Source organism: Anolis sagrei, chromosome 2 (assembly GCF_037176765.1).
Source record: "Anolis sagrei isolate rAnoSag1 chromosome 2, rAnoSag1.mat, whole genome shotgun sequence".
In the NCBI taxonomy this organism is placed as follows: Eukaryota; Metazoa; Chordata; class Lepidosauria; order Squamata; family Dactyloidae; genus Anolis; species Anolis sagrei.
In genome coordinates this window covers 197,594,875-197,622,220 of record NC_090022.1, presented here as the reverse complement: position 1 = coordinate 197,622,220, position 27,346 = coordinate 197,594,875, and the positions used below count along the sequence as shown (strand labels likewise).

General features: G+C 42.0%; 1 protein-coding gene and 2 long non-coding RNA genes across 5 annotated transcripts in view; 2 read left to right on the top strand and 1 right to left on the bottom strand.

Moving 5' to 3' along the window:
- Positions 1–10,103, top strand: part of PIANP (PILR alpha associated neural protein) — a 55,297-nt gene extending 45,194 nt beyond the window's left edge. For 2 of the 3 annotated variants that reach the window (XM_060762624.2, XM_060762623.2), the window contains 2 exons: positions 3,594–3,759; positions 7,495–10,103. In XM_060762624.2, coding sequence (XP_060618607.2) covers positions 3,594–3,759; positions 7,495–7,626 — 298 coding nt within the window. In that variant the 3' untranslated portion in view covers positions 7,627–10,103. Of the gene's footprint in view, positions 1–3,593; positions 3,822–7,494 lie in introns of all 3 variants that reach the window. The other variant, XM_060762625.2, reaches the window with a different exon arrangement.
- A 329-nt stretch (positions 10,104–10,432) lies between these two features.
- Positions 10,433–15,261, bottom strand: LOC132767544 (uncharacterized). The gene is made up of 2 exons (XR_009630650.2): positions 15,136–15,261; positions 10,433–10,657 (listed from the first exon to the last, which is right to left on the bottom strand). It is a non-coding gene; the product is annotated as an uncharacterized lncRNA (long non-coding RNA).
- A 2,438-nt stretch (positions 15,262–17,699) lies between these two features.
- LOC137096425 (uncharacterized) lies at positions 17,700–21,232 on the top strand. The gene is made up of 2 exons (XR_010909461.1): positions 17,700–19,525; positions 20,932–21,232. It is a non-coding gene; the product is annotated as an uncharacterized lncRNA (long non-coding RNA).
- Positions 21,233–27,346: the final 6,114 nt, after the last annotated feature.

Genomic DNA, 27,346 nt, shown 5'->3' with positions numbered 1-27,346 from the left:
CATAAGCACTTAATGGCTTGGTTTACTCAACCATCATAGTTCAAGTTCTCTTCAAGAGATTCTTTCTAGGCACATTGATTGTATTTATTTTGTTTTCCTCATCAGTGTGTTACAGAAGCACAATAAACTATTTGAAGGATAAGTACTCCCACGCTGAAAGTACCGACATAGCTTTAAAAGTCATCTTTCTTACTTGTTATCTTCTTCTTCCAGAACTGATAGGCAACAAAAACAACCCTCTTTTCCTGCTCTCCAATACTGAAGCATATCTTTAAAGCTTGTCCTTGAGACGTGCCATCTTCTTATGTTTTTTTTACAGCTGCTTTAAAATTGTCCTTAGGACATGTCATCTCTTTCAAGAATCCAGTCAACAGAAGCAACCCTTTTTTCATACTGGAGCATTATTTCCAAGGAAAAGTTGGAAATGGAAATGGTGGCAATGAAGAAAGATCTTTGCTACCCTCACTGCTCCAACAGTGTCCTCCAACAGATCTGTCCCAAGCGGTTAGGGACCTTTTACTTTCTGCCCTGGAGGAATAGTTGATATACCGCTCAGCACCCCATTGTGAAGAGTTTGCACACTGCTATGTAGATAAAAGTTTTTTTTTAAATCTGCTGTGACTTTATTTCTGCAATTGATATAGGTCTGGTGGATATAGTCTTGGTTCCTTCTTGTCCATTTCTATTTGCACAACCTGAGAATCGGAGAGGGTTTTTATAGAAGTGAGAATCACCGCTTGCATACTGAGCCCAATCTCTTTATATCTGTTGAAGGAAGGTCAAGGAAAAGTAGTGGATTAGGTAAGGGGAGTAGTAAATGCCTCACTATAGAAAGTTATTGACTACTCCCCTTACCTAATCCACTACTTCTCCTTGAGTTTCCTTCAACTGATAGAAAGACAGACTCCCTTGGGCTTGGTTTGCTATTTTTATTCAGATCCGAATCTAGGACAGGATATTAGAGACTGTCTGACAGATCTTCAGTATGGTGGTATCATAACCATAACCTTTTAAGACAAGATGGGAATCTCTTTATGTTGGCTGAAGGAAACTCGAGGGGAACTGGAGGATTGGGTCAGGAGAGTAGTGAATGCCTCACTAGAGAAAGTTAATCACTACTCCCCTTACCCAATCCACCAGGTCCCCTTGAGTTTCTTCAGCTGACATGAAGAGATTTCCATCTTGTCTCAAAGAGGTTATGGTCAAGCTCTTATTCCTGGATCTCACTATACTAGAGATCTGTCAGACAGTCTCTAATATCCTGCCCTGGAGTGGAAACTGAATAAAAATAGCACACCAAGCCCAAGGGAGTCTGTTGAAAACTTGAAAGCAAGAGAGATCTAGGGTTTCAGGGAATGAGCCATCATCAGCTTCTACCCCAAATCAATTTATGGATATCCGTGACACAGCCGAAAGCCTCAGATTGACATTACGTAGAGTGGATTTCTCTGGTGATATTTTGTTTGTTATGAGATCAAATTTACTGAGTTTCAGAAACAATCCCATACTACAGATGCACAGGTGGAAAATACACATGCTTCTAAAGTTTAAAAAGGAAACAATATATAGCAGCCCTCCTTATTCATAGATTTTGCTTTTGTACATTTGATTATTTGCAATAATATTTGCAATAATATTAATCATCATCATCTCCCCAGGGAACTCAGGGCAATTTCCCAAAAAAAGTGGGAAACATTCAATGTCATAATAAAACAGAACAAGAAATAAGCGAAATCAAACAGTAAGCAAAACAACATTGATAACTTATAATAACTGACCCAAACTAGTACTTAAATAAACATAATATACTACAATAAACACATTCACAACATAATAAAATCTGGACAACTAAAATGTATTAAATTATAGAGTGATTTTCAGCTGACAACAGAGCCAGGATAGATTTCCAGAATCCAGACAAGATTGTTTTAAGGTATTCTAGTCCTCCTCCTCTCTATATATTAGGGTGCATAGGTAGGGTTTCAAAAGTTTTTGAAAAGAAAAGAGGGAGGGGGTCATTTTTATTTCTTTGGGGAAGGAATTCCAAAGGCAGGCAGCTATCAGATAGTCTGGACCTGTACCTTTAGGGCTTTATCGGTAATAACCAGCACTTTGTATTTAGCCTAAAGCAGACTGGCAGCCAGTGGAGATGCTGTAACATGGGAGTGGTACAGCGCTTCAGTTAGTAACCTCAGAACTATCTTCAAGGGCAGCCCCACATAGAGAGTGTTGCTGTAGTCCAGACAGGGTGCAACTAAGGCATGGACTACCATGGCCAGAAATGGCATCTCAAAGTATGAGCTCAGCTAGTGCACAAGTTTTAGTTGTTCAAAGGCGCTCCTGGCCACCGCTGACACCTGGGGTTCCAGAATCACCCCCAGATTGCGAATCTGTGTCTTCAGGGGGAGTGTGATCCTGTCCAGCACATGTTGTAATCCCACATCCTGATCCGCTTTCTGATTGACCAGAAGTACCTCTGTTTTGTCTGGATTTACCTTCAATTTATTAGCCCTCATCCAATCCGTCACTGATGACAGACACCAGTTTAGGGGCAGGATGTCATACTTGGAATTAGGTGGAAAAGAGTAGCAGAGTTGGGTGTCATTGGCATAAACTCCGAAACTGCGGATGATCTCTCCCAGCAGTGTTATGTAGATATGTAACAACATTTGCAAGTCTGTAGCTAACATAAACATTCCACTTATCTCTTCCTCGTCTCAATCTCAATTGATCTTCTTGCCCTGTGATTGGAAGGAAGGGTCACAGGGTCACAGGGCTAGGAGATCTGATGGCAAGATGGGAAGAGGCTGGCATTGTTGACATGAATCTGTAGCATGCAGATTTGCCTAGGTTTTTTTTTAAGAGACAATTAAGGTATAGGAATAGGTAAATATTTCATACAATGTAATGTTATACCACCCTGAAACCAATATTAAAAAGATCCAAGCAAATAGCAGCAGCAACAAAAAATGTTTAGTAATAATAAATATACTTGGGGAGACCCCTCTCAAGCATTTACATGGCAATAAAAGAGAGGTGTAAAATTGTTGTAAGAGGTCTTCCTTAAGCAGGAAGTTCCAAAGAAAAAGCAGGTTACTCCCATTGCCCTCTTTTATCCTGGCCCAGGATCACCCTGACTCTGATAAGGAGGGAAGGTAAAGTACAGCCACCTCCTGATGCCTTCGCAGAGTGCCTTCCTGCTGGGAAACATAGCTGAGTGCATGAGGCTAAAGGAACTCCATTTTTTATTAATATCTAGAGGTCACCAATGATATTTCCTTCCAAACAGGACTCTGTATCACATTCATTGCAGCGTGGGATATTTTAGCACAGAAATAATGTTTAGTCATCATTTCACTTCAGCACAGCATTTCCTGTCAAGTATACAGGTGGAGATCTTAATTTCCTAGTAGTTGAAATAGTTCACACTCTGGGGAAATATGCTGTCCTCACAGCTGTTGTAACAGCTAAGGAAAAAAAGAGTTTGTGTTCCTTGAAACAACTAAGTAAGTCATGAATTAATGTTGCAGAGAGCATCCCTATATAGGAAGCTGCTGCTATAGCACTGACACTTTCCCCTATTTTCCCTGCAGCTGGGACCGGAACCAGAAGCGGCGTCATCACTCCAGCCAGCAAAGCGGACTCCAGCAGCAAGGCAGCCAACAGCCCTTAACGGACCTGTCTCCCACCACCGTCAGCATCCTGGGGCCGTACAGTGACTCACAGGCTCCTACGCCAGAGACGGTGGAAACTGCACAGGTACTAGAAGGCATGGAGAAGCTAGAGGGCCTAGGCAAGACCAGTGCATTCCAGCTCAACAGGTAAGCAACACACTTAGGAAGAGGTCAGTGGAGTGGCTTGGCTTGGCTTGGCAAGAGGAGAAGTAGAAGGGGAAAATTACCATATATACTCAAGTATAAGTCGACCCAAAAATAATAGGCACCTAATTTTACCACAGAAAAACGGGGACACGTATTGACTCGAGTATAAGCCAAGAGTGGGAAATGCAGCAGCTACCAATAAATTTCAAAATAAAAGTAGATACCAATAAAAATACATTAATTAAGACATCCGTAGATTCAATGTTTTCGAATACTTACATAAAACTGTTATTCAAGATAAGACTGTCCAACTCTGATTAAACTATTATTCTAACCTTCTATGGAAATATCCTTCCAATAATAATATAGTAAAATAATAAATGTAATAATGACAATAATAAATAGAGTAAAATAATAAAAAATAAAATAAAATAATGTAAATGTAACAATAATAAAATAGAGTAAAACAGTAAATAACAACAACAACAGCAGCAGCAACATGTTTATTTATTTAGGACATTTATATCCCGTCCTATCTCAACCTCCACAGCATCATCACTCAGGATGGCTAATAACAAAAAAAAAAAAAAGGTATACATATCAAGTTAAAAAAAACTGGATAAAACATTATAAAAACATTAAAATAATCACCAATTTAAATCATCGTCCTAAAAACTGTCCTTCAGAATCCATTAAAACCATAGCTTTGCCACCAAGTCAAATTAACCCTTAAAGGCCTGATCCCAGAGTCAGGAGAGATAGAGCAGATCTGATTTCACTTGGGAGGGAATTCCATAACCAAGGGGCTACCTCGGAGAAGGCCCTGTCTCTTGTACCCACCAAGCATGATTGCAATCATGGGGGGACAGCGAGCAGGACCTCCCCGGACAATCTTAAGGTACTAGGTGTAAAATAATAAATAACCTTGACTCGAGTATAAGTCAGAGGGAGGGTTTTTCCAGCCTGAAAGGGGGGCTGAAAAACTCGGCTTATACTCAAGTATATGCGGTAAGTGGAAAACACAGCAGACAAAATTGAGCCGAGAAATCCTACAAGGATATGCACCACCCTAACTACTCAGTCAAACAGTCTCTACTGTTCAGTGGTAGCACTGACCATTTCATACACATAGGTGAGGTGATACTTCTGCTGCAGGAACCTCATCTTTCTCCAGCAAAAAAGAAAGTTTGTGCCTGAGAAATACAGCGCTTCAATTATCTCTTACTGCTGCCATGCAGAATATGCCCTTTTCCTGTAGAAAATGTCCCACTATTTCACAAATCTTTCTCTTTAATTCTCCTTTCTGCATCCTTAGTTCTTTGAAGGCTGTGCGTTTTTCTTCTCCAGCATGAGCCCAGTCACCTCTTGGACCTTTTCTGCGATATGAATGATGATGAATAACAGATTCTTCCTCTGCACCTGGGACTTTCACCATTTATTACTTTTGAGATTTTAAAAGCTATTCTATTCTAGGCTACGAACCTCTTCCTTGTCTTTGATAAGAAAATACTGAATACAACAAGGCTACCAGCAAAATCTCTGGAGGATAAGGATATGGAGATGTTCGGGTAGTGATTATGTGCTGTGCTCCAAACACACTTTTAGCTGAAAGACGTTAGCACAGGATTCAGCCAAACCAGAATGAATGGAGAAGGAGAAGGGAGATCATCTCCTCCCACCCTCCACCCCGTCTCTGCATTTGTATGTTAGCTAAACAGCTCTGCATGCCTTTCATAAGAAACCCCATAAAGAGCTGTGTTCTTTCCTGAACTGGAGGTGGAGGACTTGCAGAGATTTAAGAGACCTAGATGAAAATAATTGAAAGGAAAAGTGTCATAAACAGTGAAACATTGCTGAGGGGGGAAGAGTAGCCTTGTGTTCTCCACTTTAGAAACCGCATCTCAATGGATGTTCCCACATCGAAATGATACAGCAGTCGATGTTTTGGAATTTATGTTGTTAAGAAAAAAATGTAAAGGCATGGTCATGGAACAGCAAATTCTATTATTTGTCATCATGCATTACCAGCAAGGTCCATCTTCTGATCACAGCAGCAATAATTGAGTTCCCTTAATGGGCTATGTTGGCTCAGAGGCAATAGATACATTTAGTGCATCCAGTTTCAGCCGATGGGTCAGGATCTAGTAATGGGTCACAGCCTGACCTTAAATGGGATTCAACTGCAATACTCCCACCGTACATCTATAGCAGTGTTTCTCAACCTGGGGGTCACGACCCATGGAGGGGTCCCGAGGGGGTGTTAGAGGGGTCGCACAAGACCATTAGAAAATGCAGTTGATCATTTATTTATTTATTTTCCACATTTATATGCCGCCCTTCTCACCCCGAAGGGGACTCAGAGCAGCTTACAAGATATACATACATAGAATATATTATATTATTAGCATAGTACAATATCAGTATTGAATATTATTTACAACATTTATATGCCGCCCTTCTCACCCCGAAGGGGACTCAGGGCGGCTTACAAGATATATATATATATACAATATATTATAGTATTAGCATAGTACAATATCAGTATTATACATTACTATATTGTCCTATATCATGAGGGTTCTGTGTGGAAAGTTTGGCCCAATTCTGTTGGTGGCATTCAGAATGCTCTTTGATTATAGGTGAACTATAAATCCCAGCAACCACAACTCCCAAATGCCAAGGTCTATTTTTCCCAAACTTTACCAGTATTCACATTTGGGCATATTGAGTATTTGTGCCAAATTTAGCCCAGATCTATCATTGTTTGGGTCCACAATGCTCTCTGGCTGTAGGTGAACTACAACTCCAAAACATTCACACTTGCCCCAAGCAGACAAGAGTTCTTTCTCCCACTCTGGACATTCCACAGATACATAAACCTCACTTGCCTGGTTTCCAACTGACCTCACAACCTCTGAGGATGCCCGCCATAGATGTGGATGAAAAGTCAGGAGAGAATGCTTTTGGAACATGGCCATACAGTGTAGATCTGCATATTTCTTTAAAGGAAATTGTGAATGCATTTCTTAAAATCTCCAAAAACAAATGACGGCTTGTTTCTCTAATGTTAAATGTGCTGACCTTCATAATTTCAGAAGGATATCCAGATTACCCTGACTTGACCTTCCATGACAGACTATTGTAATCAAGTGGAGCTAGGAGTGCACACTGCCTGGCCATCACATCCCTGCTTCCTTAACCTACCAGCACTGCGTGTTGGCCAGAAATATATTATCTAAGAGGAATTGCTCTCCATTGTATGCTTCTCCAAATTGATTCAACATCTTAGGGAAGTCCAAAGGTGTAGATGGCAATCTCTCCGATACAGATTCCCACCCCTCCCAACATGCAACATGTGATGAGCAACATCCCTCTCCCCTCATTAATACTTATGTGAAGAGGAAAACCAACATGGGGCTCTTGAAGTTTTGATAAGATGCAAATCCATTTAAATTTAATCAGTTAAAGGGCAGAGCATTAATCAAGTATAATCAATTCTCCTAAAAGTGATCTGTTGGAAAGTCATTTCGATGCATTAACGTGATTTTGGTGCTCATTCAGGGGCTAGGAAAGTTTTGGTAGTGCTCCCCACCCGAAACTACAAAAAATTGGGTGAAACAGCTCCAAACACTGGGGCTGTCATTCTTACTTGTCTCTCTTGTTTCCTTCCCAGGATTCCACTGGTGAACCTGTGACCTCTTGGGAGGCAGCAAGATCCGGCTGCTTTGTGGTGAGACCAAATGCTGAAGTTTCCAAGGAATCCCAGAAAACCGGCAGCCTTCCCCTTAGCCCCTTCGTCCTGTGAGTGTGGTGCTGCCACTCCTGACACCGTGGATCCTTTTGTGCCATGACCCTCCATCATCATTTGCAGGCCCATCCTAACATAGAAAGGTGGGCTCAGGTGCCCGTTGCCAAGCTGGGCTTCTGAGTGGGCTCTTGCCACAGGGATGGCTGAGGTGGTCTCACGTGAGCAGAGAGGCAGGAGTCAGGGCAAGAGGATGAGAGCTGTTCGCATTATAATAACCTAAAGGTGTCCATCTTGTGCTCTAACACACACTGATATATATTTATTTATTAGTAAGCATGCTTGATACCCAGGGCAGAATACTCTGTGTCTCCTCATCTCAACACCAATATTATTATTTTTTAAAAATCATGTGATCTGAAGAGCCAGAGTTTAGCCATCGTCTCTTTCTGGAAGATGCTGAAAACTTATGCATTGTGGGAATGGGCAGAAGGGATTGGGTGAAGGAGAGTTAGACACCCACGAATAGTAGCAAACTAATCACATTTCTCCTCTGTTAATCAGCATTCCATAATCACTTCCAGATTTACCCATTTTCTTTGGACTTGCTGTTCTTTGTTCACTATAAACAATTTTATTGTTAGCAAGGGGAAGACGATAGTAAAAATATAACTAGAACGCCAGTTGGCATTGCAAACCACCACCAAGGCTTTTAAAGGCTCCTTGTTTTCTAATTGAAGGCGTCCTGGCTACAAGTGCATTCAGTTTTATCACTTCCCAGTGAGCATAGGTGAGGAGGGATAAGTAACAAACTCTTATTTGGTCCCCAGATAACCTCTCTTAACCACGGCCAAGTAATGTTTGCCCAAATAAAAGCTTTTCAGCAAAGCTATCCGGTAGTGCTAATTATGTCGTCCTCTTATATGTTGAAGCCCATTCACTGCTTCCTGATGGCAGCCATTGGGAGTTGGTTATACATAGCTCATAAGCTGTCCCTTGAATAGGCCATCTTAATTGCTACAATAGTGAGTTTCTGTTCCTGATGGATAGATGGGGAGAGAGGGCTATACTCTTTTTGGCCCAGGTTCAATGCCTGCATCAGGCAACAGAGTACACATGCCTCCCTTCAAATGGTCTGGAGAACAAGCCCTATGAGGAGTGGCTTAAAGAGCTGGGCATGTTTAGCCTTCAGAAGACAAGGCTGAGAGGAGACATGATGAGGGCCATGTATAAATACGTGAGGGGAAGTCATAGTGAGGGGGGAGCAGGCTTGTTTTCTGCTTCCCTGGAGACTAGGACATGGAACAATGGCTTCAGACTACAGGAAAGGAGATTCCACCTGAACATTAGGAAGAACTTCCTGACTGTGAGAGCTGTTCAGCAGTGGTGGAGACTCCTTCTTTGGAGGCTTTGAAACAAAGGCTGGATGGCCATCTGTCAGGGGGTGCTTTGAATGAGGGTTTCCTGCTTCTTGACGGAGGGTTGGACAAAGTCTCCTCCAATTCATTAATTCTATGATTCTATGTTTCAGTTAAATACATTTTATTAAATGCCTTTTTGATCATAGACTCGTAAGAATTGGAAGGGACCTGAGGGACCATCATGTCCAACCTCCTGCTTGATACAGGATCTCCAGCTAAAGCATCCCCAGCATCCTCTTAATGCTTCTTTTTGAAGGCATCAAGAGGAGACCCATCCCTCTAGGACAGTGGTTCTCAACCTGTGGGACTTCAGATGTTTTGGCCTTCAACTCCCAGAAATCCCAACAGCTGGTAAACTGGCTGTAATTTCTGTAGGCCAAAACACCTGGGGACCCACAGGCTGAGAACCATTGCTCTAGGACAGGGGTCCTCAAACTAAGGCCCAGGGGCCGGATACGCCCCTCCATTGTCGTTTTCTGGCCCTCACTCAGGGTCAACATAAGTCTGAAACGACTTGAAAGAAAACAACAACAACAATCCTATCTCATCAGCCAAAAGCAGGTCCACACTTTCAATTAAAATACTAATAAGTTTTAAATTGTTCATTTTAATTATTGTATTGTTTTAAAGTGGCTTTTTTTTTTTTGCACTACAGAGAAGATATGTGCAGTGTGCATAGGAATTCATTCATTTTTTTTCCAAATTATAATCCGGCCCTCCAACATTTTGAGGGACTGTGACCTGGCCCTCTGTTTTAAAAGTTTGAGGACCCCTGATCTAGAAAGTTGGCTCCATTGTTAGACCACTCATATTGTCAAGAAGTTCCTTCTAATGTTCAGTTGAAATCTACTCTTCTGTAACCTCAAACCATTAGACCTTATTCTCATATACTCTAATGTGGGTTTTCATGGGCATCAGCTAGATACAAATGGACAGGAGTCCATAAAAGCTTCGGTTAGAGTAAACCAGTTAGTCCCAGGGGTGGTGCAGAATTGTTTTATGCTTTTAGTCAAAAGGGAAATTTGCGCTCCACTTGTCAAAACCTCTCTTTATTTAACTAAAAACCGCAGGAGCCCTCCCAACACGTTTGGCAACTCGTGTCTCTATAAGATTCATAATAAAGTGATTATAATATCTTTTTCCTGCCCTAAAACATTTCAGTAGTTTTTAGCAATCGTACAAACAATAAAGGTAAAAGCTCACAATGTAAAATCTAGAAGCAGACAGTTGAGGAGGGAAGCATTCAATAAAAATGGTGTCCCTATTGAGGACTCTGTATCCCTACTATCCATGTAAGCTTTAAAGTTAGGAATCCAAGGTCTTTGCTGTTAGCAAGGATGTAGCAAGGCATTTCCACTGGATAGGCAAAGATAAAAATGGGAGGAAGCAGAAGACACCACAAAAGAAGTTTGCATGGGAAATAATTTCATTGATAATGGCAAAACTAACCGCTGCGTGATGTGCTTTAATTAGGAAGTCCTTTGTGAAACTTCCACAAAACCAAATCGTTTTAAAATACAATGTTTTCCATGTTAACACGTGCTGTAGACGAAGTTACTGTATCCATCACATCCTGGCGGGGATTCCATTTTCTTGAGCTGAGCTGCTGAATCAGCATTGCTTGTGGCTTCTGGGTTCCCCATCTTTTTCAAGTCTCTTCAATGCCAGCCCTGCAGAAAGGGAGTAAAAATATACCCTCTTCTCATTTCCTGGTAGGTTTATGCTCCCTTTTTGGCTATTTTTCCTGCTGTGTCATCACAGCTTTTTGTCCTGTTTGTTTGTTCTGCTGGCTGGCTTGTCAGATTTCTATTTATTTCACTACTTCCTCCCCTTTTATATGCGTATTGGGCACAGATCTGCAAAACTTAATTGTCATTCAGCTGTCCTTGGAACCAGTGGAACACACGAAGTGCAACTAATTTGAATCACGTGATTTTAAATTATTCACTTATGTGTTTATTTGATTAATTTCTGTGCCAAGATGGAAATAAATGGCCACAGTTTAAACATTCTCAGGGTGGCATACACTGTGCTAAAATGATACATTTTTTAAAAACTGTTTCACCGAGCACTAGCTTACAACCTTTTAGTTGTAGGCACTGTTCAATGAAACAATTTCCAATTGTTCGAGTGATCACAACCTGATATTATATTGGCTTTTGTGAATGAAATCAGGGAAAAGACAGGTGGAGTGAGGAAGTCTTAAAGGGAAAAAAAGGCAAGAATATGGCTTGAAAGGAGAAGAGCGAAGAGTGATATGGAATATGGGAGGTGAGGAAGGCAGCCAGGGCCATGGTGGCTGCAGCCAGGAGAAGTTTGGGCTAGTGCACAAGATAGATGTTTCTGCCATTCAGTTTTGCAATTCATTGTGCTCTTCCTTCCTTCCTTCCATCACATTGTCTTCCCACCTTGGCTACTTCACTCAGTGACAAATTTCCTGTGCGAATGCCATCTCCACATAGGAAATTGTGGTAGTGAAAGGGAGCAGTCAAGTGTGGAGTAGCAGTCTGAGGCTGAGCAAGGGCACCAGTTTACCACGATGGACTTCTGCTCATAAGAATTGAAATTCTTAATGCCATAGACCTTTTCCAGCTAAACTGATTCTTGAAAAACTGGGATGTAGCCATGTAAAGGAAGAAGTGTGATCAATAAGCAATGGGCATAAGTGAAAGGGGAGGTTTGAGGCTGCAAAACTTAGCTCAGAATTATCTGTCAGATATGGGTGCCTGCCTATTTTACTCTGTGTTCATGCCATGGAAGCTTGTTTCCAATTGAAATTATTGTAACAAAATAGACGTGCACATTTGTCACACTATTACAATCTAGATAATGGGCTGAGATCTTGTGTCATTGCTGATGACAGCATTCTTCACCCAACCCCAACCCCAACCTAACTTTCCAGCCTGGCGGTGCCCTGTTTCCAAGCCACTGGTGATGCAACTGCTGGGAAATGGTGCCCACAGTGTGCTCCCAGTGAGGTGCCTTGGGAACAGACAATGGGGAGAAACCCTTGGGGATCTTGTCACCGCTGCTTGTCTTGAGTTGTCCTGCAACCAGGAGAATGCTGCATATGTCATTTCTGAGCACCCAGATCTCCAGGGCCTCAGAAACACTTCAGTCAGAGTGCTGCCAGGCTGCAAAGAGAGATTTTTGGGGGTGGGATCAAGTTGAGTAATTCGCAAATATAAATGTGAATTCCCTGCAGTGATGATACTGTAAATCCAGTTTACAATCTCATAACTGCTGAAAAGGATGCCGGCTGATATTTCTTTATTGGAAGTGGTGTCTGTGTAAAATAGAGATGAGAAACAGATTTCCAGACTGTATGGCCATGTTCCAGAAGTATTCTCTCTTGACGTTTCACTCACTTCTATGGGAGGCATCTTCAGCGGTTTTGAGGTCTGTTGGAACCTCTGAGGATGCCTGCCATAGATGTGGGTGAAACGTCAGGAGAGAATGCTTCTGGAACATGGCCATACAGCCTGGAAAAGTCACAGCAACCCAGTGATTCTGACCACAAAAGCCTTTGACAACACAGAGATGAGGAACTTCGTGGAACCATGAAGGACTTTACTCTTGACAGTCTAGCTACAGGCTAATTTGCTACCAGAAGTAGAATTGCCCTTGAGCATCAGCAGCACTATGACATCTAGCTATAATGGTGCAGGAAAAGGAAGGGGAAGCATGGTTGATTTGGTGATGGCAGCAGCACCTCCCAAAGCAAGATTTTGCAGGGGAAGGGGTGGGGAGGGTTTGCTGGTGGCTTTGCACAGCAATAGACTTGTGCTGAGGTGGGAGGAGAAGCAGTTTTGCCATTTACTTTCTATTATCATCATTATTTTCCAACGAGGCGGTGCTGTTGTTTGGCAACAAGGTCTGTCGATGGTGGCGGCAGCAGCAACTCCTCCAATTTCAGTTTCATCAGCATCAGCAATGGCAATGGGAGACTCCGTGGGGGGTGCTGCCCACAGACCACATGCCACCGATCCCTGGTATAGAACACTTGTTGTGTGTGTGCAGGGTCTCTGTGTGTCTTTCCCCCCTTCCTACCACCTTGTGAACTGTATGATATATTTTTGTAGGGTTCTCTTCTCCTTGTGGTAAAATTCTTAAAAACTTGTGGGATGTTAAGTTTCAACATTTTTAAAATAAAACTTTGGAAAATACCAAAGGCACGTGCTTGGTGTGTGCTCTTTATGGACTGAGTTGTCTGATTATTCTGAGCAGACCTATCTGTTTTCATATAACTTTTCCCTAATGACTCTGGGTGGACAGTACATGTCTTTTAATGGAAGGCAGTTTGCTAGAAAATGCCACTTTGATTTCTCTTGGTGTGGGGAAGCCATCAGAATGTGGGAAGTGTCACACATCCCTATCTTTCTAACTAAAACAAAGGGGACATGTGTGTTAGCCATCTGGGAACAGCCTGCGGAGGATGCATTTTGGAGTCTCTCTGGAAGCAGGGAGCAGGTCTGCCATTTTAGTTAAGTCTGTAGGACTTGCTTCCACAATGGAAGTTTGTGTTTTTAGTAGATTTATTAATAAACCAAATATTACAAAAATAAACAAAACATGTTTCCAACACTCCATCACTCTCCTCCAAGACAGCCAAATTTGGAGAGTGGAATTCACTGAGGCAGTTATGAATGTCTAACTTTGAGTGACAAATTTGTAATTGGTTTAGATCCACACACTCTTAAATATTAACTACTTTAGAGGATGCTTTGGGACTGTGAAAGTCTCCTAGTACTAATTTATTGTTTCCCTGTCAATCAGAAAGCAACTGACTGATCTTCCCACTCCCCCTTGATGACTCTGTCTCTCCCCCCCCCCCTTTTTTTTTGGCAGCCAGTTAAGACCTTTCTTTTCCAGCAATGCTTTGGAAATTGATATTTACAAGAAATTAGTTTTTATGATGCCGTAATGCCTAAACACCTTAGGCAAAATCTGATCCCATCAGATTTTGAAAGTTAAGCAAAGTCAGTCCTGGTTAGCACTTTGATGAAAGCTATATCTTAGAGGAAGATGCTTACAAACCCATCTCTCTGAGTATTCCTTGCCTAAGAAAACCTTTTGAAAGCCATGAGGTCACCGTAAACCAGTAGTTCCCAACCTGTGGTCCGTGGACCACCAGTAGTCCAGAAGAACTAAAATATGGTTCTCAGCTTCACTGTTACTACACCGTTGCAACAAGAGCAACGGGTCTTGCGAAACCCTCTTATAGTGCCAAGGTTTATTAAATATGGTTTTCTGTGGGCGAGCAAATGGCAACTACTGAATGGCATATGTTCTTTATCAGAAACTAGAGCTGATGTGGTCTATCCAATGCAATTTTCTGAACCAGCCAATAACCAAACCAAATCAGAAGTTGACCAAAAACTGATTTGTAACCCTGTTGGTACTAATGTTGCCCATGGTCAAGTGGTCCCTGTCAAAAAAAAAGGTTTGGGAACCACTGCCATAAACCCATAGGCACATATGTACATATACACACAGTTTTAAATCTAATTGAAAATAAGATTTTAAATGGTTTTAATCTGTTGCAATTTAACATGGTTATAACCTTAATTTTATATATTTTTTGTGTTTTTATAGTATTTTCTGCCTTTTATAACATGTCTTGAATCCTAGTCTGGGACAAAAGCATTATCCAGTATAGATAGTTGGATGGGAAGTTTATGACCGCATGTTCTTTCTTTACAGCAAGATATCTTATCCAAGGCACTGAGAAAATTTTAAGTCATAACTTGGCATGTTGATTCCATGCAAAAGTAGGATAATGGCTACCGTTTAAAATACATTTATTAGGCACCAAATTGCATAGAAATCTATTTGGCTTACTTATGAATGGGCATAAATAGGATTGCACCTTTCATGTTTGATTGCTCCTGGACCTCGCTGCTAGCAGCTAATACACATGGAAATACCCCCCAGCACAGATAACCAGACCATACCCAAGGCATTTTTTTTTTTTTGCTTGAAGTTGTCAGTCTAAATGGCATCTTTCTTCCAGACAATTGACAGGGGATACAACCACTGGTAAGTTTTCCTGTACAGTCTCCCAGAAGAACTTCCCAAAGGATGATGCGCCCTGAGTCAGATCCACCTTCCTCAAAAAATGCCACCTAAAGGAGCTGACTCCTCTTACCTCATAGTAGGATTGCCTCTGAATTTCCATGATCTGTTCTGTAATTGCTGATTTGCCTGTAACATACCATTTACCCTCCTAAAATCGTGGATGTTGTAACATTTTAATTTCAGGCTGCAGCAGGGAGGGAGGAGCAAGGACAGAAATAACTGGAGGAAAAGGAAGAGCAAGGCGGGGAGCAGAAAGCTCGCTCGCTCCATTCCCCACGGCTGCCTCCACGCTTTCTATTTCAGGCTCTTCTTCAGCCTTCTCTATCCTTACATGCTGCTCCTGCCGCCAACAGAATTCCAGGTTTCCACGGTGGTTCTCCCAACAGGCCACCTCCGTTTGCTTTTAGTCTCCCGCTTCGTCAATGTTCATGGTACCGTGCGGAAAAAAGGGCGTTCTCTACACAGAGCAACACCTGAGAATTTCGCTCTGGTCAGGTTGGGATTGGGGTATGGGGGCTGGATTTAATTGAATACAGGACAGAGATCGGGGTTGTATACCTGCCTTAAATTCACTAAGTAGACTTCTACCATAACTTACTTTGTTCCACATCTTATTTTAGAGGATGTCATTCTTGCTTCAAGCATGCATTAAGACAGTGGCAGACAACCTGTGGCATTCCAAGGGTTTGGGACTCCAACTCCCTGAGGCCCTAGTCATCTTATCCAGAGGTCAGGAATCTTGAGAGCTGAAGCCCAAAATATCTAGATGACCACAGGACGGCCACCTGGTGAGATTAGGCAAGCTCCCACCTTAGCAGCGTTTGAGAAAAACCTGAAAACTTAGCTCTTCCGATGTGCCTTTGGAGAGTGACCATTTATCCCATTTCTGTTTGCCCCATTTATAGTGTTGCCCCTATGATGCTCTTCCCCCTGCCTTAAACTGAAAGCCTTACCCCACTGTTTATCCTTTTTGGGCTCCCCTCAATTACATTTTTTTTATTCCTACCTCATCCAGAGTTTTATCATTTTACTTCATCCATTGGCCTGCCCATTGTGCTTCGATTTTATATTGTGTTAATTTGCATTATTTTATTTTGCTACTGTATGTATTTTATTCTGATGTAAATTTTGTTGTCTGCATTTTGTATTTTTATTTTGGTGTATTGTATCTTTGGACTTGACCTCACGTTAGCCGCCCTGTGTCCCCTTTGGGGGGATGGTAGCGGGATATAAATAAAGATTATTATTATTACTAGCTGTGCCCTGCCACGCGTTGCTGTGGCCTATAGTAAAACTTATCAAAGTTGAGGTAGATATCTGGACTATTATGAAAGAGAGGTACCTACCTATTCCTTCCCCCTTTTCCTCCCCCTTTCTCTCCTTTCTTCCTTCTCTACCTCTTTCTTTCTTTCACTACTTGGTTTCATCCTTCTCTCTTTCCTTCATTCCCTCCCCCTTTCTTCCTTTGCCTTTCTTCCCTCCCTGTTTGCTTCCTTCTTTCACTTTTTATTTCCTTTTATTTTACCACCATCATAACAATAACAATAATGCAATGCATTGCCTCTGGGACCTGACACCTCTCCCATTCCTCCAGGGTCTCATAGGAACAATAGCATAATAATATTAATAATAATAATAATAATAATAATAATAATAATAATAGAAATAACAACCTTTACCCGCCACGTGTTGCTGTGGCCAATCTTCCCTCTTTCTCTCCTTCTTTCCCTCCTTCCTTCCTTCCTTCCCTCCCATCTTTCCTTCTCCTCTTCTTTTTCTATCTCTTTCCTTCCTTCCCCCTTTTTCTTTCTTTTCTGCTGTCTCTTTTCTTTCATTCCTTTTCTTTCCTTTTCTTCTTCCTTCTTTCTCTAACTTTCCTTCCTTCCCCCTTTTTCTTTACCTCCCTTTCTCTTTCTTCCTTCTTTCCTTCCTTCCTGTCTTTCCTAGATTTTGACAGGACGGGAAGGGGCGGGGTGGGGTTTGGAGGGGGCGTGAAGTAAAAGGAGGTAAGATTGGGGTGGGGGAGTGATGGAGCATGGGGTTGTGTGTGTGTGTACAGCGGCGGGGGGAGTGATGGAGCGTGGGGTTGTGTGTGTGTGTACAGCAGCGGGGGGAGTGATGGAGCGTGGGGTTGCGTGTGTGTGTGCGGCGGCGGGGGAAGTGGGGTTGCGTGTGTGCGTGCGGCGGCGGGGAGAGTGATGGAGCATGGGGTTGCGTGTGTGTGTGCGGCGGCGGGGGGAGTGGGGTTGCGTGTGTGCGTGCGGCAGCGGGGGAAGTGATGGAGTGTGGGGTTGCGTTGTGTGTGCGGCGGCGGGGGGAGTGGGGTTGCGTGTGTATGTGCGGCGGCGGGGGAGTGATGGAGTGTGGGGTTGTGTGTGTGTGTGCGGCAGGGGTGTGTGTGTGTGCGGGAAGCAGCGCGGCGGGGCTTGGAGTGGGCATGGTTTCCGCAGAGGGAACGTTGGCCGGAAGGGCATGTGCGCGCGCCAGGGAACTTCCGGCTGGGCGCCAATGCGCATGCTCAGTTGTTTTGCCGTTTTGTGAGTGTGTTGTTATGTTGTTTTTCATTTTGAGTAGATACGTTTGTACCTTGTGGGTTGTGTTATGGGCATGGGAATTTTGGTTAAGTTTCGTTGGAGTTTTTTTGAGTTTTGTTTTTTTGCCATTTTGAGTGTGTTGTTGTGTTGTTTTTCATTTTGAGTAATATGTTTGTACCTTGTGGGTTGTGTTATGAGCATGGGAATTTTGGTTAAGTTTCGTTGGTTTTTTTTAGAGTTTTATCCTTTTGCCGTTTTGTGAGTGTGTTGTTGTGTTGTTTTTCATTTTGAGTAGATATGTTTGTACCTTGTGGGTTGTGTTATGGGCATGGGAATTTTGGTTAAGTTTCGTTGGGGGATTTTTGAGTTTTGTTGTTTTGCCGTTTTGTGAGTGTGTTGTTGTGTTGTTTTTCATTTTGAGTAGATATGTTTGTACCTTGTGGGTTGTGTTATGGGCATGGGAATTTTGGTAAAGTTTCGTTGGGGTTTTTTTGAGTTTTGTTGTTTTGCCGTTTTGTGAGTGTGTTGTTGTGTTGTTTTTCATTTTGAGTAGATATGTTTGTACCTTGTGGGTTGTGTTATGGGCATGGGAATTTTGGTTAAGTTTCGTTGGGGGGTTTTTGAGTTTTGTTTCCTCGTTGGATGCCCCTAACAAATTTATATATATAGATTATTATTATTATTATTATTATTATTATTATTATTATTATTATTATTGTGCAGACCTCCATTCGGGGAAACTGCCATCTGAACCATTGTTGCCCATGAAAAACGAAGAAGTCATTCCTATGTTCCATGGATACCTATCCTGCTCTTTTTCAGGATTGGCCATTGTTCCTCAAGCAGTTCGTACATTTAAACTATACTAATCTAACACAAAATCTTTCTCTAACACACTTTCTGTATTCCTTTCTGTCCCCATTTGCCCACTATTGTTCCTTTCTGGGCTTAGCACAGTGAGTTATGCCGCAAATCTGCAGAAAATCTTGCCAAGCGAAAGGTTGGCAGTTCAAGCCTGGGTTGGGGTGAGCTCCCACCGTCAGCCCCAGCTTCTGCTCACCTAACAGATCAAAAACAGCAATTTGAGTAGACAAATAGGTACTGGTTTATGTGGGGAGATAATAAAAGGCGGCTATAAGGACATGCAGGCGACTCAATCGGGAGGACGTCAATGGACAACAATGCTCCTCGGCATGTAAGATGGAGCGACAGAACCCCCTTGTGGCCAGAGTCCAGCACAGCCTACTGATGCCAGAAATGGAAAAAGATGGGAAAGCCTTTACCTCTGTTTATGTATTGTCTATCCTTGTTAATTGTAAACGGCATTGAATGTTTGCCATATATGTGTTCTGTAATCCATTCTGAGTCCCCTTGGGGAAATAGAGTGGAATGGTATATTGTTATTATTATTGTAGTATATTGTTCTTATTGTTGTTATTATTATTATTACGTTGTTGTTATTATTATTTTAACCAGAAGTTGGGATGTTTATGTCGGTTGTTTATTGTATTATGTTATTGTTTTTACACTTTCTGTATCTTGTGTGGTTGCGCCTTTGAGTACTTTGTGATCCACCCCAAGTCCCTCTGGGAAATGGTGGTGAGGTACAAATAAAGTTCATATTATTATTATTATTATTATTATTATTATTATTATTATTATTATTTCCTATGACAATGCATCCATTCTTCTTCCCTGGTCCCATCCCCTCCCTTAGAGACTCCTTTGATTCTCCTTGCGGAGAGAAAAAGCATGTATAAATCATCATCATCATCATCATCATCGTCGTCATCATAGAAATCCCAGACAAGGAAATCTCTCTTTGTACAGTGGTTTGCTGCTAATAGAAAATGGCTGAGTCTGGGCAAAAGGCAAAACCTTCTTTCTGGGACCAGGTTATCTGAAGTAATAGCCACATCTGGCCCAGTAAGTTCCTTAGTGCTGGAAGGGAGTGATAATTCTGTTCAGGTTAAAACTAACCATAACAGTTCAAATTATTGGACAGTATAGTGAGTTTTACTTTTAAAAAATACTTATAACTATACATAACATGTGGAATGAGACTCAAAGTTCCAACTGGTGTCCTTGAAATTTTATATAGCTTTAGAACCAGGGTCTAGGAAGTCACTTTTCACAAGGATTTTTTGTTATTCGTGCAATGTTTTAAAAGTAATCTATTCCTGCTATTGGTTTTTTTTCTGTGTCAGGAGCGACTTGAGAAACTGCAAGTCACTTCTGGTGTGAGAATTGGCCATCTGCAAGGATATTGGCCAGGGAATGCCTGGATGTTTGATGTTTTACCATCCTTGTGGAAGCTGGAGCTGACAGAGGGAGCTCATCAACCTCCAACCTATTGCTCTTTAGTCCTGCCAGCACAAGGGTTTAACCCATTGTGCCACCAAGGGCTCCAATATCTATTCCTATTATTGATGACAGTGATGGAAAAGCTTTACTTTTTATATATTTCAGTGATTGTTAAGGTTAGGTTTTCCCCTGACATTAAGTCCAGTCGTGTCCGAATTTAGGGGTTGGTGCTCATCTCAATTTCTAAGCTGAAGAGCCGGCATTGTCCGTAGACACCTCCAAGGTCATGCGGCTGGCGTGACTGCATGGAGCACAGTTACCTTCCTGCTGGAGCGGTACCTATTGATCTACTCACATTTGCATGTTTTCAAACTGCTAGGTTGGCAGAAGCTGGGGCTGATAGCGGAAGCTCATGCCGCTCCCCAGATTTGAACCTGCAACCTTTTGGTCAACAAGCTCAGCAGCTTAGCACTTTAACCCACTGTGCCACCGGGGGCTCCTCAATGATTGTTACTTTCCCATTATTTTCTGGTTTTGTGTGTGTGTGGAGGGAAACCCTTGGGACTAGTAACAGAATGGTATAAATCATGAAAATAGTCAATCAAAATGGCTCTTGTGATGATAACTATTACATATTACTTATTACAGTACTAACGTTCAGTCATTGCTTTCAAATTTTTCACTTCCTTACACTCTTGTTGTGCCCAAAATAACTAGTTACTCTTGGCAATATTACTTCTAACTCATTACTTCCAAGCTCTGGATTCTTTTGCACCATACCAAAAATCCATGATTCAGTATGAAGGCATTTGTGACTGTAATTTTTTAAATACACAAATCAAGTTAATTACTGGTTAGATAGACTAAAAGTTTAATGAAACACTGAAAATATTTAAATTATCTAAGTACAAATGAAAGAATGACATGTGAAAAACAGGGAGCCAGATCTTGATTTCCATTATTTGTCAGAACTGCCTGACCTTGAAATACCAAATGAGCTAATAAACTCGTTTCTGTCACTTTTGCAGCACTCGGCATCTGAGGACCCACACAGCACATTGCCATGCACACCAGGCTGCCTTGAGAACAGCAGCAGGGCACCGTTTTGCAACCTTTCCTCCCATTGCACTTGACTAATCTTGGGATTGCTTCTGGTTCAGAAGGGTTGATGCACATTACCAGGACAAGCATATGATTAGATTCAACAGACCAACAACCATGTCAAGCAGACAAAAGGAATTGTGGGTGGGACAAAATAGATTGAATTAACAGTCTTGTAACATGCTGTGCCTTTTGAACCCTGGTTAATAATAAACCAATGTGGGAAGAGGTGCAGTTTGAGCTTGTTAATTAATACACAGGGAGCAGCTCGATTCTTGTACATGTGCCTGGAACTGCTATTTCTACTTCTGCAATTACAGTATCAGAACAGATGTCTACGCATTGCTCCTTCACAAACTTGTCAAAGATTCCTCAAGTTAGAGCATTCTGGATTTCTCATTCTGTTTAAAAGATGCAGTAGCTAGTCTGACAAAAGCCCTCCCTGGATCCCCTAGATCAGGGGTTCGCAAACTTTTTCAGCCCGGAGCTCTTTTTGAAGCAAAAGTTTCTCGTGGAGCCCCAATAAACATTTATTTTATATACTGTTGTATCTCCCCAAAGGGACTCAAGATGGTGAACAACAAACTCAGCAAACATTCAATGCTGTACATGTTGCACCTCAGAGTAGCTTCCCTTGCTGAAGATACCAAACCGCACACAGCCAGAAGCCTTTATAGTTTATTAAAAATAAAAGGTAAAAGGTTCGTAAAAGCAAAGGTTAATGTTCCAACAGATCAGTATCGTAAAGCACTTGAAGCTTAATCCAAAAAGGCACCAGCAAAGCAAAAACCTAAGAGAACATGACAAGGCCCTGAAATCATGAACACAAAAACTGTAAGTTCAATCCAGACAAGCATAGGCAAACTTCTTAGTAGAACGCAAAGTTGCTTTGACAAAGATTTGATCTCACACACATGGCTTAATATCCTTTGTAAAACATGAAGGTGTTTCTTTGGCCCCTGGCCTCCCTCTTGTTAGCTATCCTTTCACTCCTTCGGACTTGGAATTCCAAACGGTCAGCCTGATCTAAGGTTCCCATTTAGTCAAGGTCAGTCTGTTTGTTAGTGTCAGCCTATTTTCCTGTTTGCTCATTATCAGGCTGAGAATTATCTTCCTTCTCTGAGTCAATCTGCACCTGCACCTGGCTATTTTCAGTATCAACACTCTCATGCCTTGCTGTGGGAAACTGCACTTCTTCATTGTCTATAACAGGGACATCTTGAACCAAACTGTGAACCTGAGTCCCATCATCCTCATCAGAGACAGACTCATCCTCATCAGAGACAGTCTGTGATTCCAGCTGAGTCACAACAGTACAAAAGAAAAACACATAAACAGATAACCATCCCACCCAAAACTTTTAATTGTTTAGTTTTGTCTGTATTGTATGAGGTATATTACACACTATACATTAGACTTGTGCGTGGATCTATTTTCCTTCGGTACCTTCAGGAGCACGCAACGGTAAAGGCACTCCCAGTACGAAAACCCACTCAACACGAAAGCAAGTGGGAGCCGATCTCGGCCCCTCCACTGCTTTTCGGCATCTCATCTTTTTTATTAATCTCAGCAAACAAACAAAAAACCCCATTGCCTGAAAACGACTACTAGTTACCTCTTCTCTAGAGTAGAGTAGAAACAGCTGCAAGAAAATATTAAGCTCAAAGCAGAAAGGATATTGAAGCGTGCCAGGAAAAAATAGGGGTTTTTTTTAAGGAAGCCCAGGGAGGATAGCTTCAAGAGGGCATCGTTCTTCCTTACCTAGAAATGGGGGTTGGAGAAGCCTCTTTAAAATGCCTTGGAAAGCCTGTGTGGCATGGTGCAGCCCAAGAGAGAAAGTATGCATACCAGTGCTTTCAGCATCTCTCCTCTAGAGTAGAAACAGACTTAAAATCTCCTTTAAATGCTTTGGAAAGAGTGTGTGGCATGGTGCAGGCCCAGGAGAGAAAGTGCATGCATCAGTGCCTGCAGCATCTTTCCTCTAAAGTAGAAACAGGTAAGAAGCCTCCTTAAAGCACATACACCTGCTTGCAGTGTATAAAGGGTTGAGGTTTATTTGGGAACAAAATCCCACAAGCTGACACCAATTATAAAAGATAGAGGCTTATTTTGGGGGAAATAATCCCAGTGCTTGCCACCAGTTATAAAAGGTTGAGACTATAAAGTCCCACCAGCTGTACATCACTTGTGATTGAATGTGGCTTCAGTGTTTAAAAAACCCAAAATCAAAAAGCTGTAATAAGCTGGAACAAACTTCTGGCTGGAAAACCATTTGAAAGAGCTCTAGCACCCACCCAACTTAAAAGGAAAGTTAAACCCTTGTCTTACTTGAGGTATCTTAGGCAAGAGTGTGCTGGATTAGCACTCAGGCTTGTGTTCTGAGGTAACATTGAAAAGATTACTCTTTTAAAATATACACTGCCACCATTTGTCTTTGTATTGCTGTAGGAAACCGCTTTTAAAACTTCACCCACAGAGGCACACGTGAGGCAGATGTTGTGAACAATAAAACAATGATGTTTATTTAAGAGAACTTGACCAAAACAGGCAATAAGCTTAGCTGTTCAGAAGTATTGACTTAAAAGTGTGTGGTTTCTTAAAGCAGTTCAAACTTAGTTGCAAGTTACACTCCTCTCTCCCTCCAGAAATTACTGACAGGATTTCTTCTCTGAAAGTAATTATAAACTCCACCACAGATAGTCCTTTCCTAGATCTATCTCTACCCTCCTCCACCACCTATCTTCCCTAATAGCTGTAAAATTTATCACTAGCTATCTCTACTAGCTAACTGACCAACTTCAGGCCTCTCTCACTATTCTCTTCTCCACTCCAAACTCCTCACTCTTTCTCCTTTGACACCCAGACTCAATCTGAGCTGACAGGGTTTTAAAACACACCCTTAGAGTCAATTTTTCCTTTTCTAAGTTAAGCTCCACCCACTCTCTCTCTCTCAGCCAATCTCTAGCTCCCCTCATTTCCTTCCAAGCTGTTTCTAAACACGCCCCCTTCAGGAAATGAGTATCTAAAATTGATTCCCACAGCACCCTCTCCAAAATGGCTGCCAAACTTCCTGGGCCTACTTTTCTAGGCCTTTCCTAGCCTAACAGGTAGGGCATTCATCACACAGTGCCTCTCCTCTAGAGTAGAAATAGCTGAAATGCTAGAGTAGAAACAGGTAAGAAGCCTCCTTAAAGCGCATGTACATGCCTGCAGTGCCCCTCCTCTAGAGTAGAAATAGCTGAAATCCCTAAAATGACAGGAAGGGGAGCCTGGGAAGCCTCTCCCCATAATGGGCCGGATAGAAAACTAATCCTTTGGCACTGAGAGCAGAAAACAGATATCTGCCTTCCCGAATTTGGGGGCTCCCAAAAAACAGATCAGGCCCTCACCGAAATCCAAGACATCAACACGGATTGAGGTTTACCCGGAATCAGGGGCGGCTCAACCCATTACGCAAAATAAGCATTTGCAATATAGTTGATTTTGCCCAGGAGCGCTCTTGAGGTACTCTTGGGGAAAAATAGACCCTGACATATGCAAGTTGTAGTTACTGGGATGTATAGTTCACCTACAATCAAAGAGCATTCTGAACTCCACCAATTAAACCAAACATGGGACACAGAACTCTCATGATGAACAGAAAATATATATCAGTGATTAGTTGGGGGGGGGGGGGCAAAATACTGTTTGCTTACCGTTGAAAATTACCTAGGGCGGCCTCTGCCCAGAATGCACAAGCATACTGTATATATATGGAAGTATGAATATATATATATATATATATATATATATATATATATATAGTAAAAGAGAACAGGAGACAATATTATTCATTATTTAAATCTACAAGATGATTTAACAACTAGTTAAGATATTTGAAAAATGTTACAATGTTACTTGTACAATTGAAGTTAATGCGAACAATGTGCCTGCTTCTTGCGGCAGTGTTTGTCAATGCCCGATGTCACAGAAGTCAGCTGAAAACACGTATCGTCTTCTGTGCCCAAACTAGCTTGATATTTAGTTTTTATAGCCATGTACCTCAAAAAGGCCATTTCACAGAGGAACATAGATCCAAAAGAGCAATTTAGCTTTTGAACTCAATGTCGAAAGATTCTCCCTTAACTGAGCCCAAAATTTGAGGAGTGGTTTTCTTTTAAATGCTGCCCGACAGTGGCTGTCTGAAGCCATGTCTTTCAGAATCTCATTTTCTGCGGCTGGCTTTGACGTCACTGAAAATGGATCTACAATTATTTCGAATTGATTCCTGAGTGTCCCTTGGAAAGTATGAATTCAAATTTTGAAGCAAATTGTTAAGGTGTTCTTTTATTATTGCTGGCAATGATTCATTCATGATTATGTTATTTTTTTCTAGAAAGTTTGAAATCAATGGGAAACATGTTAGACATTTTTTTCTCCACACTTTCCATATAGAACGCTATCTTTTTCTTCAGTGCAGCAATTTTATCATTAGCATTGAATATAGTCTTCTGTTGCTCTTGTACAGATGTGCCGGATTTGTTCATTTTTTAAAAAATGTCTGCCAGGTAACTTAATTTGCTCAACCATTACCTCGTGACAACCATCGTACATCTATCTGTGTGCAATAACAATGACTTGTGTATACTTCCCATATCTTCACACAGTCTTTTGAGCAGCATACACTGCAAAGGTTGTGACTTAATTTTGATGGCGTTGTCTAGTGCTTGCTTTAATAACACTGGCATTTTTTTCATTGTGAGGAAGTGTCGGTGTAGTACACAATAACTGCTTGTGCAGCTTTTTGAAACTTCCTTGATTCTTGTAACAGCTCCAGAAACATGACCTACCATGGCCTTTGCGCCATCAGTGCGCATATCAATGCAATTGTCCCACAGTACTGGGTTCTCAATAAAGGCATCGAGCAGGGAAAACATTTCACTACCGCTTGTAAAGGATTGAAGTGGCTTGCAGAACAGAATATCCTCATGAAAAGAGCCTGAAAATTTATACAAATGTCATTGACACAGTTAATCTGGCAATGTCCGTGGATTTGTCCAATTTTAGTGAAAATTTTGTTTGACAGAAATTATGATATCTTTAACATTGATTGATTGCCCCCTTGGTGACGCAGCGGGTTGGCTGTCCGAATCCAGGCAGCTGGGTGAGCTCCTGCTGTTAGGCCCAGCTTCTGCCAATCTAACAGTTCAAAAACATGCAAATGTGAGTAGATCAATAGGAACTGCTTCTGCGATAAGATAACGGCAGTCATGCTGGCCTCATGACCTTGTGGATGTCTATGGACAATGCTGGCTCTTCGGCTTAGAAATGGAGATGAGCACCACACCCCAGAGTCAGACATGACTAGACTTAATGTCAAGGGGAAACCTTTACCTTTAACATAGGTTGATAGATCCTGGATTTGATTGTGTACAGTGCTGTTTGATAATGGCACACCAGAGATCAAGTCTGCTCAGGCTTAGTTGATGGAGGAAGCCAAATAAATGCACTGTATAGGCATGTGCTTTCCCTCCAGTGCACCCCCCCCCTTCTCAACACCCAGCTGAAGGAATCCCTTCCATGTGAGAGGGGAGGCGGGCCAGGTTGGGGCTGCTTTCACTCACCACCCACCAAGGGCTGAGTGAGCCTCCTCCAGTGTGCAAATTCAGGGTGCCAGATAAAATCTCAGCTGACAGCACTTTCTCTGCCTTGATGGAGCTGAGACAGCTGAATGGTAGAGGAAGAAAGGAGAAGGAAGGGTAGGGGTGTGTGCTAGGGCTGGCTCCTCTCCCGAAGTGCTGGGCAGACAGACAATTGGTCGGTGCAAGGCTTACCATTGGAAGAAGTGGGAAGGAGTGTAGTGCCCACGTGGAGCCCCTCAGTGTCTCTCATGGAGCCCGAAGAGCTCCGTTGCCCCGAAATTCTCATGGTGGTCCGTGAGAAGGCCTTAATGATGTATTATTTAAATTATGTTTATTTATATCATGATCTGATCACCATACTCAATATATCCCATATGCATGGGGGTATTGGGGTAATGATACATAAGGTTTGCTAGGGTAGATCCTCTTTCACTCAGACTCAACCCCCCCCCCCCCCCCCCCCGAATCAAAATCCTGGCTATGGGCCTGCGTTGCCCTATGCTGTAATAATGACAGACCAGTGTCTAATATACATTTCTTGGGAAAGGTTATCAAAAGGACACTTGCCCTCCAAGTCCAGATTGTTTTGAATGACACAGACTTTCTTCACCCATTGCAAACTGGCTTCAGAGTAGGACACAGAGCATGGAGCAGTGCTGTTATATGCTGATGACAACCAAATATATTTTGTTATATAAACAGCCATAGTTAAGGATGAATG